Here is a 12581-nt window from a genome sequence, read left to right as displayed (position 1 = left end):
ATTCTTTGGAGAGATCCTTACATTCTTTGGATGTGGTAAGAGCTTTGAAATATTATGTGGAAGCTACTAAAGATTTCAGGAAGACTTCCAGTCTATTTGTTTTATTTTCTGGTCCTAGGAAAGGTCTGAAGGCTTCTGCTAGTTCCTTGGCTTCTTAGTTGAAACTTTTGATTCATCAAGCTTATTTGGAGTCGGGTCAGGCCCCGCCTCAGAGAATTTCAGCTCATTCTACTAGATCAGTTTCCACTTTGTGGGCTTTTAAGAATGAAGCTTCAGTTGATCAGATTTGCAAAGCAGCGACTTGGTCCTCTTTGCATACATTTACTAAATTCTACTGTTTTGATGTATTTGCTTCCTCGGAAGCAGTTTTTGGTAGAAAAGTTCTTCAGGCAGCTGTTTCAGTTTGATTCTTCTGCTTTTGATTTAAGTTTTTTTCTTTCAAGATGAAATAAACTTATTTTGGTTTTGGATTGTGGATTAATTTTTTCAGCGGAATATGGCTGTTTTTATTTTTGTTCCCTCCCTATCTAGTGACTCTTGAGTGGAAGACTCCACATCTTGGGTATTGATATCCCATATGTCACTAGCTCATGGACTGTTGCCAATTACATGAAAGAAAACATAATTTATGTAAGAACTTACCTGATAAATTATTTTCTTTCATATTGGCAAGAGTCCATGAGGCCCACCCCTTTTATGGTGGTTTTGATTTTTTGTATAAAGCACAATTATTTCCAAATTTCCTTTGTTGATGCGTTCTACTCCTTTCTTTATCACCCCACTGCTTGGCTATTCGTTAAACTGAATTGTGGGTGTGGTGAGGGGTGTATTTATAGGCATTTTGAGGTTTGGGAAACTTTGCCCCTCCTGGTAGGATTGTATATCCCATATGTCACTAGCTCATGGACTCTTGCCAATATGAAAGAAATGAATTTATCAGGTAAGTTCTTACATAAATTATGTTTTTTCCATCAGGATCTCAAATTGCTAAATTTGAAGATATGGAAATTGAACGCTTAGTGCTTTGTCATAGAGGTTTCTCTGACTCAGTGATTGATACTATGTTACAGGCGCGTAAATCTGTTTCTAGGAAGATTTTTTATCGATCTTGGAAGACTTATATTTCATGTTGTTCTTCTCATAAATTCTCCTGGCATTCTTTTAGAATTCGTAGAATTTTACAGTTTCTTCAGGATGGTTTGGGTAAAGGTGTTCAGGCTTTGGTTTGTATCAAGCCTGTCATTAAATCAATCTCTCCTCCTTGGAGTCTTAATTTAGTTTTGAAGGCTTTACAGGCTCATCCTTTTGAGCCTATGCATTCTTTGGATATTAAACTACTTTCTTGGAAAGTGTTGTTCCTATTGGCTATCTCTTCTGCTAGAAGAGTTTCTGAATTATCTGCTCTTGTGAGTCACCTTTTCTGATGTTTCATCAAGATAAGGCAGTTTTGCGGTCTTCATTTAAATTTTTACCTAAAGTTGTGATTTATAACAACATTAATAGGGAAATTGTTGTCCATTCTTTGTGTCCTAATCCTAAGAATTCTTTGGAAATATCCTTACATTCTCTGGATGTTGTAAGAGCTTTGAAATATTATGTTGAAGCTACTAAAGATTTTAGGAAGACTTCTAGTCTATTTGTTGTCTTTTCTGGGTCTGGGAAAGGTCATAAAGCTTCTGCCATTTCCTTGGCATCTTGGTTAAAGTTTTTGATTCATAAGACTTATTTGAAGTTGGGTCAGGCCCCGTCTCAGAGAATAACAGCTCATTCTACTAGATCAGTCTCCACTTCATGGGCTTTTAAGAATGAAGCTTCAGTTGATCAGATTTGCAAAGCAGCGACTTGGTCTTCTTTGCATACATTTACTAAATTCTACCGTTTTGATGTATTTCCCTCTTCAGAAGCAGTTTCTCCAACATAGGTGTGTCCGGTCCACGGCGTCATCCTTACTTGTGGGATATTCTCCTCCCCAACAGGAAATGGCAAAGAGCCCAGCAAAGCTGGTCACATGATCCCTCCTAGGCTCCGCCTTCCCCAGTCATTCTCTTTGCCGTTGTACAGGCAACATCTCCACGGAGATGGCTTAGAGTTTTTTAGTGTTTAACTGTAGTTTTTATTATTCAATCAAGAGTTTGTTATTTTAAAATAGTGCTGGTATGTACTATTTACTCTGAAACAGAAAAGAGATGAAGATTTCTGTTTGTAAGAGGAAAATGATTTTAGCAACCGTTACTAAAATCGATGGCTGTTCCACACAGGACTGTTGAGAGGAATTAACTTCAGTTGGGGGAACAGTGAGCAGACTTTTGCTGCTTGAGGTATGACACATTCTAACAAGACGATGTAATGCTGGAAGCTGTCATTTTCCCTATGGGATCCGGTAAGCCATTTTTATTACAGAAAGAAATAAAGGGCTTCACAAGGGCTTTCTAAGACTGTAGACATTTTCTGGGCTAAATCGATTTATATTTTATACTCCATAGCCTTGAGGAATTATTTTAGTCTTGGGAATTATGTAAAATAACCGGCAGGCACTGTATTGGACACCTTATTCTCTAGGGGCTTTCCCTAATCATAGGCAGAGTCTCATTTTCGCGCCTGTATTGCGCACTTGTTTTTGAGAAGCATGACATGCAGATGCATGTGTGAGGAGCTCTGATACATAGAAAAGACTTTCTGAAGGCGTCATTTGGTATCGTATTCCCCTTTGGGCTTGGTTGGGTCTCAGCAAAGCAGATACCAGGGACTGTAAAGGGGTTAAATATAAAAACGGCTCCGGTTCCGTTATTTTAAGGGTTAAAGCTTCCAAATTTGGTGTGCAATACTTTTAAGGCTTTAAGACACTGTGGTGAAATTTTGGTGAATTTTGAACAATTCCTTCATACTTTTTCGCAATTGCAGTAATAAAGTGTGTTCAGTTTAAAATTTAAAGTGACAGTAACGATTTATTTTAAAACGTTTTTTGTACTTTGTTATCAAGTTTTTGCCTGTTTAACATGTCTGAACTACCAGATAGACTGTGTTCTGAATGTGGGGAAGCCAAGGTTCCTTCTCATTTAAATAGATGTGATTTATGTGACACAAAATTTAGAGAAAATGATGCCCAAGATGATTCCTCAAGTGAGGGGAGTAAGCATGGTACTGCATCATCCCCTCCTTCGTCTACACCAGTCTTGCCCACACAGGAGGCCCCTAGTACATCTAGCGCGCCAATACTCCTTACTATGCAACAATTAACGGCTGTAATGGATAATTCTATCAAAAACATTTTAGCCAAAATGCCCACTTATCAGCGAAAGCGCGACTGCTCTGTTTTAGAAAATACTGAAGAGCATGAGGACGCTGATGATATTGGTTCTGAAGGGCCCCTACACCAATCTGAGGGGGCCAGGGAGGTTTTGTCTGAGGGAGAAATTTCAGATTCAGGGAAAATTTCTCAACAAGCTGAACCTGATGTGATTACATTTAAATTTAAATTGGAACATCTCCGCGCTCTGCTTAAGGAGGTGTTATCCACTCTGGATGATTGTGAGAATTTGGTCATTCCAGAGAAACTATGTAAAATGGACAAGTTCCTAGAGGTCCCGGGGCCCCCCGAAGCTTTTCCTATACCCAAGCGGGTGGCGGACATTGTAAATAAAGAATGGGAAAGGCCCGGTATACCTTTCGTCCCTCCCCCCATATTTAAAAAATTGTTTCCTATGGTCGACCCCAGAAAGGACTTATGGCAGACAGTCCCCAAGGTCGAGGGGGCGGTTTCTACTCTAAACAAACGCACCACTATACCCATAGAAGATAGTTGTGCTTTCAAAGATCCTATGGATAAAAAATTAGAAGGTTTGCTTAAAAAGATGTTTGTTCAGCAAGGTTACCTTCTACAACCAATTTCATGCATTGTTCCTGTCACTACAGCCGCGTGTTTCTGGTTCGATGAGCTAGAAAAGGCGATCAATAATAATTCTTCTTCTTATGAGGAGATTATGGACAGAATTCGTGCTCTCAAATTGGCTAATTCTTTCACCCTAGACGCCACTTTGCAATTGGCTAGGTTAGCGGCGAAAAATTCTGGTTTTGCTATTGTGGCGCGCAGAGCGCTTTGGTTAAAATCTTGGTCAGCGGATGCGTCTTCCAAGAACAAATTGCTTAACATTCCTTTCAAGGGGAAAACGCTGTTTGGCCCTGACTTGAAAGAGATTATCTCTGATATCACTGGGGGCAAGGGCCACGCCCTTCCTCAGGATAGGTCTTTCAAGGCCAAAAATAAACCTAATTTTCGTCCCTTTCGCAGAAACGGACCAGCCCCAAGTGCTACGTCCTCTAAGCAAGAGGGTAATACTTCTCAAGCCAAGCCAGCCTGGAGACCAATGCAAGGCTGGAACAAAGGAAAGCAGGCCAAGAAACCTGCCACTGCTACCAAGACAGCATGAGATGTTGACCCCCGATCCGGGACCGGATCTGGTAGGGGGCAGACTCTCTCTCTTCGCTCAGGCTTGGGCAAGAGATGTTCTGGATCCTTGGGCGCTAGAAATAGTCTCCCAAGGTTATCCTCTGGAATTCAAGGGGCTTCCCCCAAGGGGGAGGTTCCACAGGTCTCAATTGTCTTCAGACCACATAAAAAAACAGGCATTCTTACATTGTGTAGAAGACCTGTTAAAAATGGGAGTGATTCCTTCCTGTTCCATTAGGAGAACAAGGGATGGGGTTCTACTCCAATCTGTTCGTAGTTCCCAAAAAAGAGGGAACATTCAGACCAATCTTAGATCTCAAGATCCTAAACAAGTTTCTCAAGGTTCCATCGTTCAAAATGGAAACCATTCGAACTATTCTTCCTTCCATCCAGGAAGGTCAATTCATGACCACGGTGGATTTAAAGGATGCGTATCTACATATTCCTATCCACAAGGAACATCATCGGTTCCTAAGGTTCGCATTCCTGGACAAGCATTACCAGTTTGTGGCACTTCCGTTCGGATTAGCCACTGCTCCAAGGATTTTCACAAAGGTACTTGGGTCCCTTCTAGCGGTGCTAAGACCAAGGGGCATTGCAGTAGTACCTTACTTGGACGACATTCTGATTCAAGCGTCGTCCCTTCCTCAAGCAAAGGCTCACACGGACATTGTCCTGGCCTTTCTCAGATCTCACGGGTGGAAAGTGAACGTAGAAAAAAGTTCTCTGTCTCCGTCAACAAGGGTTCCCTTCTTGGGAACAATAATAGACTCCTTAGAAATGAGGATTTTTCTGACAGAGGCCAGAAAATCAAAACTTCTGAACTCTTGTCAAATACTTCATTCTGTTCCTCTTCCTTCCATAGCGCATTGCATGGAAGTAATAGGTTTGATGGTAGCGGCAATGGACATAGTTCCTTTTGCGCGCATTCATCTAAGACCATTACAACTGTGCATGCTCAGTTAGTGGAATGGGGACTATACAGACTTGTCTCCGACGATACAAGTAAATCAGAGGACCAGAGATTCACTCCGTTGGTGGCTGTCCCTGGACAACCTGTCACAGGGGATGAGCTTCCGCAGACCAGAGTGGGTCATTGTCACGACCGACGCCAGTCTGGTGGGCTGGGGCGCGGTCTGGGGACCCCTGAAAGCTCAGGGTCTTTGGTCTCGGGAAGAATCTCTTCTACCGATAAATATTCTGGAACTGAGAGCGATACTCAATGCTCTCAAGGCTTGGCCTCAGCTAGCAAAGGCCAAGTTCATACGGTTTCAATCAGACAACATGACGACTGTTGCGTACATCAACCATCAGGGGGGAACAAGGAGTTCCCTGGCGATGGAAGAAGTGACCAAAATCATTCAATGGGCGGAGACTCACTCCTGCCACTTGTCTGCAATCCACATCCCAGGAGTGGAAAATTGGGAAGCGGATTTTCTGAGTCGTCAGACATTTCATCCGGGGGAGTGGGAACTCCATCCGGAAATCTTTGCCCAAATCACTCAATTGTGGGGCATTCCAGACATGGATCTGATGGCCTCTCGTCAGAACTTCAAGGTTCCTTGCTACGGGTCCAGATCCAGGGATCCCAAGGCGACTCTAGTAGATGCACTAGTAGCACCTTGGACCTTCAAACTAGCTTATGTATTCCCACCGTTCCCTCTCATTCCCAGGCTGGTAGCCAGGATCAATCAGGAGAGAGCATCGGTGATCTTGATAGCTCCTGCGTGGCCACGCAGGACTTGGTATGCAGACCTGGTGAATATGTCATCGGCTCCACCATGGAAGCTACCTTTGAGACGAGACCTTCTTGTTCAAGGTCCGTTCGAACATCCGAATCTGGTCTCACTCCAACTGACTGCTTGGAGATTGAACGCTTGATCTTATCAAAGCGAGGGTTCTCAGATTCTGTCATTGATACTCTTGTTCAGGCCAGAAAGCCTGTAACTAGAAAAATTTACCACAAAATATGGAAAAAATATATCTGTTGGTGTGAATCTAAAGGATTCCCTTGGGACAAGGTAAAAATTCCTAAGATTCTATCCTTCCTTCAAGAAGGTTTGGAGAAAGGATTATCTGCTAGTTCCTTGAAGGGACAGATTTCTGCCTTGTCTGTGTTACTTCACAAAAAACTGGCAGCTGTGCCAGATGTTCAAGCCTTTGTTCAGGCTCTGGTTAGAATCAAGCCTGTTTACAAACCTTTGACTCCTCCTTGGAGTCTCAGTTTAGTTCTTTCAGTTCTTCAGGGGGTTCCGTTTGAACCCTTACATTCCGTTGATACGTACTAAACCTGGTTTTCTTCCGAAAGTTGTTTCTAACAAAAACATTAACCAGGAGATAGTCGTGCCTTCTTTGTGTCCGAATCCAGTTTCAAAGAAGGAACGTTTGTTGCACAACTTGGATGTTGTTCGTGCTCTAAAATTCTATTTAGATGCTACAAAGGATTTTAGACAAACATCTTCCTTGTTTGTTGTTTATTCTGGTAAAAGGAGAGGTCAAAAAGCAACTTCTACCTCTCTCTCTTTTTGGATTAAAAGCATCATCAGATTGGCTTACGAGACTGCCGGACGGCAGCCTCCTGAAAGAATCACAGCTCATTCCACTAGGGCTGTGGCTTCCACATGGGCCTTCAAGAACGAGGCTTCTGTTGATCAGATATGTAAGGCAGCGACTTGGTCTTCACTGCACACTTTTACTAAATTTTACAAGTTTGATACTTTTGCTTCTTCTGAGGCTATTTTTGGGAGAAAGGTTTTGCAAGCCGTGGTGCCTTCCATCTAGGTGACCTGATTTGCTCCCTCCCTTCATCCGTGTCCTAAAGCTTTGGTATTGGTTCCCACAAGTAAGGATGACGCCGTGGACCGGACACACCTATGTTGGAGAAAACAGAATTTATGTTTACCTGATAAATTACTTTCTCCAACGGTGTGTCCGGTCCACGGCCCGCCCTGGTTTTTTAATCAGGTCTGATAATTTATTTTCTTTAACTACAGTCACCACGGTATCATATGGTTTCTCCTATGCAAATATTCCTCCTTTACGTCGGTCGAATGACTGGGGAAGGCGGAGCCTAGGAGGGATCATGTGACCAGCTTTGCTGGGCTCTTTGCCATTTCCTGTTGGGGAGGAGAATATCCCACAAGTAAGGATGACGCCGTGGACCGGACACACCGTTGGAGAAAGTAATTTATCAGGTAAACATAAATTCTGTTTTTTAGTAGACATGTTCTTCAGGCAGCTCTTTCAGTTTGATTCCTCTGCTTATGTTTTTTAAGTTTTTTTCTTTTCATTTATGAGAAAAACTTATTCTTTTGGTTGTGGATTTAATTTTTTCAGTGGAAAATGGCTGTTTTTATTGTATCCCTCCCTCTCTAGTGACTCTTCTCTGGAGTTCCACATCTTGGGTATTACTATCCCATACGTCACTAGCTCATTGACTCTTGCCAATTACATGAAAGAAAACATAATTTATGTAAGAACTTACCTGATAAATTAATTTCTTTCATGTTGGCAAGAGTCCATGAGACCCACCCTTTTTATGGTGTTTTTTTTTATATAAAGCACAATTATATTTCCAATTCCTTTTTTGATGCCTTTTACTCCTTTTTTCTATCACCCCACTACTTGGCTATTCATTAAACTGAATTGTAGGTGTTTTGAGGGGTGTATTTATAGGCATTTTGAGGTTTGGGAAACTTATCTCATGGACTCTTGCCAATATGAAAGAAATTAATTTATCAGTTAAGTAAGTTCTTACATAAATTATGTTTTTTTCAGCAATTTTTGAATGAAAGAAACATTCACATTCTTAATTACACACCTTTTATAGGTCTACTATGCAAAAAAGAAACGGCGGCATCAGCAGGGACAAGGTGATGATTCTAGTCACAAAAAGGAGAGGAAGGTTTACAACGATGGTTACGATGATGACAACTATGACTATATTGTGAAAAATGGGGAGAAGTGGATGGATCGATATGAAATTGACTCTCTCATTGGGAAAGGTTCTTTTGGCCAGGTGAGAAATTAATTGAGCAATCTGCATATTTGAATATCACGGTGACAAGGTTGTGAACTCTGTACATATTTCCTAGGAAGCATTTTTCATTTGGATTGTGAAAATATATATCATAACAATATACATGAAATAATCTAAAAATAATAATTGAGCTTCCAGAACTAAAACGGCACCAGTTGACTGATTTATTACAGACAGCAGTTTGATAATTGTGATTTTTTTTATTATTATTATTGAAAATAATGCCCAGCCTTCACAATGACTCTACAATTTAAACATTTCAGGTTTATATATATATATATATATATATATATATATATATATATATAATTTTTTTTATTTTACTTTTATTATTTATTGTTCTTTCATATGAATGGTGGGAATTGTTCATGTCCAATGTCCTGTTAAGCCATGTTCTTATTTTTTTAATGCCACATGAGAATGATTTAATATCTGGCATCTCATCCTTCTAAGGAAGCATTTTTGTCATGATTAAATTAAGTAAGTAATAAAATGTTTTCACCCTTCCTTCAGGCTGACAACTTCTTCAGGACTATGGACAGCTCTCATGCTTCACAACATATTTGATATGTTTCTATCCCCCAGAAGCTCCTTATAATACGCAATAAGGCAGATTTTCTGTCATGTATCAGAAGTCAAGTACTGTACATATGTTCAATGTCCGTAATTTTACTATCTTTTGAACAACACATAGTTTTGACAGGACATTGATTTAGCCAATTAATGACACCAAGTGAGTCCGGTCTTTCAAATCACGTTATTCATTCCTATTTTTCAGCATGTCTTGATTACCAGTCTCTAAATAAGAGTGTGTTTTCTTCTTAAAAGGGAAGAGTCCACAGCTGCATTCATTACTTTTGGGAAATACAGAACCTGGCTACCAGGAGGAGGCAAAGACACCCCAGCCAAAGGCTTAAATACCTCCCCCACTTCCCTCATCCCTCAGTCATTCTTTGCCTTTCGTCACATGAGGTTGGCAGAGAAGTGTCAGAAGTTAGAAATAGTCTCTCATGGAGGGTAGTACTCTTCACAATGGGACTTGAGTTTTAAGTAATCCTATCAGCCTTTCAGTGAGAGCTTGGATGAAAGTTTAGAGTTCGGAGATGCAGGGATAGTTTTCCTGCAAACCCATGCCAACTCATATTAACAGCTCCTTGGTAATTCGCTTTGACTAGTTTCACTGCCTACCTTTCTTCACTCAAGTCCATGTCAGAAGCGAGGCTACTATCAGTCACACTTGAAGGGCCGTGTTCCTGTTCCACGGCGTAGATTCCGGTAAGACAGTTTCATTTTATTTTGATATGTGAATGTAATGTTAACAAAACAAGGTAGGGTCCCAGTGAGACTCCTTTTATCTTAATAAGGAATCATGGGTTAATATCTCCTGAGGGGGGTTATTGAACACAGGGGACTTTTAATCATGTTTGTTATATGGTTCTATCTGCAAATGTGTAGCTATACTTAGGCTCACAGCCTTTATGGAAAATAACAGCCTTCTTTTAATGACGCAATCTTTCCAGATTGCGCGCCCTTTTCGTGACTGGCACGGTGCACCTTGTGACGGCTGTGGAAACGTTGGTTTTCACTTCCATATGCTCGTGTTTTGCTTGTGGGTTGTCTGGTTCACAGGAGGTGTTGAGTGCTCCAGCTATTGGGAGTGTTAAAGGGTGCCAGTTAGTTTTGTAATTTTTGTAATCCCAAGATTATGGAGGCTTCTGATATGCGCGAAACGGATGCCTCAGATACGGAGGATGTTTCTTGTGATGAATATAAAATGGCTCGGGTAATCAATGCCCATCAGTTATGTTCCGATTGCCATTCTAGAGTACTCTCTTCTCTCGAAGCAGGGAGCTTAGAGTGTGTTGAGCTTTCCCCCATGAGGTTTCCATGACCCGTGAAGCGAGTGCCCCAGTACATTTCCCGGGTATGCAAGCAGGTGTCCCTATGGCCTTTACTCCTTCTCCGGAGGGTGGCTTGTTTCCTCCAGAGGTTACGGCACGGTTCTGCATGGCCATATCTATGGCACTGAATCATTTATATCTCCCAAGTGAAGTATTTCTAAGATACTGTCCGTGTTCCGTTAACCAGGACCCATTGAGCATGGGATCACCTGATTAAGTTCGGCCTTCTGGGGAAGCGTTGGCCCCTGAGGCTTCAGGGGCCCCTATCTCGGGGCTAGGGTCTTCAGTTGATCCAACAAGGGATGATTTTTCCTTCCGGTATAGGCTGGCTCGCCTTGGTGTTTTTTTAAGACATGTTTTGGCAATGTTGGAAGATCCCAGTCCTAACGTGCCCAGGGATCCGAGGCCTTAGAAGCTGGATGGCAAAAATGGATAGGACATTTAAGGATGAAGCCGATCTCCTTAACATTGCTGGGGTTTTTTTTCTCTGTTTTTCAGTTCCAGTTCTGAGCTTGGGTGAATGGGGCTTTTAATCGGCTGGTCCCGTTGTCATCCTCATTCACCTTGGACGTTCTCCCGATGGGTGCTGCCTTCTTTTTTTTTTTTTTATCCGGATGTGTTTAATTGTGTTCTCTTAAGCTCATGTTTATTAGATTTTTTTTCAGTTTTTATAAACTTTCTTCTCTGGAACCGATACTTGACCGTAGGCAGTTCTAGAGTGTCCTTATACCAGGCAGGTACTGGTCGGATACTTTTTCAGTGTTACCAGGGTTCATGTCACCCTCGTGGTGCTGATAATCCTGCTGGATTCTGATGTCTCGGCCTATTCTATGGACTCCGGGCTTGGATCCTACCGAAGTATGAGGCCTGTTGTTTGAGTACAACCCCTCCGAACGGAGGGTTATGAGTGCCAATCTAGGTTGGTTGTTCGGCCTTCTCATCTGGGATACGGATCTGTTTTCTCTTGTTAAGTGTATCCAGTCCACGGATCATCCATTACTTGTGGGATATTCTCCTTCCCAACAGGAAGTTGCAAGAGGATCACCCACAGCAGAGCTGCTATATAGCTCCTCCCCTCACTGCCATATCCAGTCATTCTCTTGCAACTCTCAACAAAGATGGAGGTAGTAAGAGGAGAGTGGTGTATTATAGTTAGTTTTTTAACTTCAATCAAAAGTTTTTTATTTTTAAATGGTACCGGAGTGTACTGTTTTATCTCAGGCAGCATTAGAAGAAGAATGTGCCTGTGATTTCTATGATCTTAGCAGAAGTAACTAAGATCCACTGCCGTTCTCACATATTCTGAGGAGTGAGGTAACTTCAGAGGGGGAATGGCGTGCAGGTTTTCCTGCAATAAGGTATGTGCAGTTAACATATTTCTAGGGATGGAATTTGCTAGAAAAATGCTGCTGATACCGGATTAATGTAAGTTGAGCCTAAATGCAGTGATTTAATAGTGACTGGTATCAGGCTTATTAACAGAGATACATACTCTTATAAAAGTGTAATATAAAACGTTTGCTGGCATGTTAATCGTTTTTATATATGTTTGGTGACAAAACTTATTGGGGCCTAGTTTTTTTCCACATGGCTGGCTTGATTTTTGCCTAGAAACAGTTTCCTGAGGCTTTCCACTGTTGTAATATGAGTGGGAGGGGCCTATTTTAGCGCTTTTCTGCGCAGCTAGAATTGCAGACAGAGACACTCAGCTTCCTTCTGCATGATACAGGACATCTCTGAAGGGCTCAAAGGCTTCAAAAGTCATGTTTGAGGAGGGTTACAACCACAGTAGACCTGTGGCAGTTGTTGTGACTGTGTTTAAAAACGTTTTTGTCATTTATTATTCAGTTTTTGGTATTAAGGGGTTAATCATCCATTTGCAAGTGGGTGCAATGCTCTGCTAACTTGTTACATACACTGTAAAAATTTCGTTAGTGTAACTGCTTTTTTTCACTGTTATTTCAAATTTTGTCAAAATTTGTTTCTCTTAAAGGCACAGTAACGTTTTTTATATTGCTTGTTAACTTGGTTTAAAGTGTTTTCCAAGCTTGCTAGTCTCATTGCTAGTCTGTACAAACATGTCTGAAACAGAGGATACTACTTGTTCATTATGTTTAAAAGCCATGGTGGAGCCCCATAGGAGAATGTGTACTAAATGTATTGATTTCACCTTAAACAGTAAAGATCAGTCTTT

General features: G+C 41.4%; 1 protein-coding gene across 2 annotated transcripts in view; it reads left to right on the top strand.

Annotated features, from left to right (window-relative positions):
* Positions 1 to 12581, top strand: part of DYRK1A (dual specificity tyrosine phosphorylation regulated kinase 1A) — an 833667-nt gene that overhangs the window by 346229 nt on the left and 474857 nt on the right. For both annotated transcript variants that reach the window (XR_008401316.1, XM_053705933.1), the window contains exon 6: positions 8277 to 8465. Coding sequence is in view for 1 of the 2 variants with exons in the window: in XM_053705933.1 (XP_053561908.1) it covers positions 8277 to 8465 (189 nt within the window). In the remaining variant the exon portion in view is untranslated. The remainder of the gene's footprint in view (positions 1 to 8276; positions 8466 to 12581) is intronic.

Source organism: Bombina bombina, chromosome 3 (genome assembly GCF_027579735.1).
Source record: "Bombina bombina isolate aBomBom1 chromosome 3, aBomBom1.pri, whole genome shotgun sequence".
In the NCBI taxonomy this organism is placed as follows: domain Eukaryota; kingdom Metazoa; phylum Chordata; class Amphibia; order Anura; family Bombinatoridae; genus Bombina; species Bombina bombina.
This window is presented reverse-complemented; position numbering and strand designations above follow the sequence as displayed.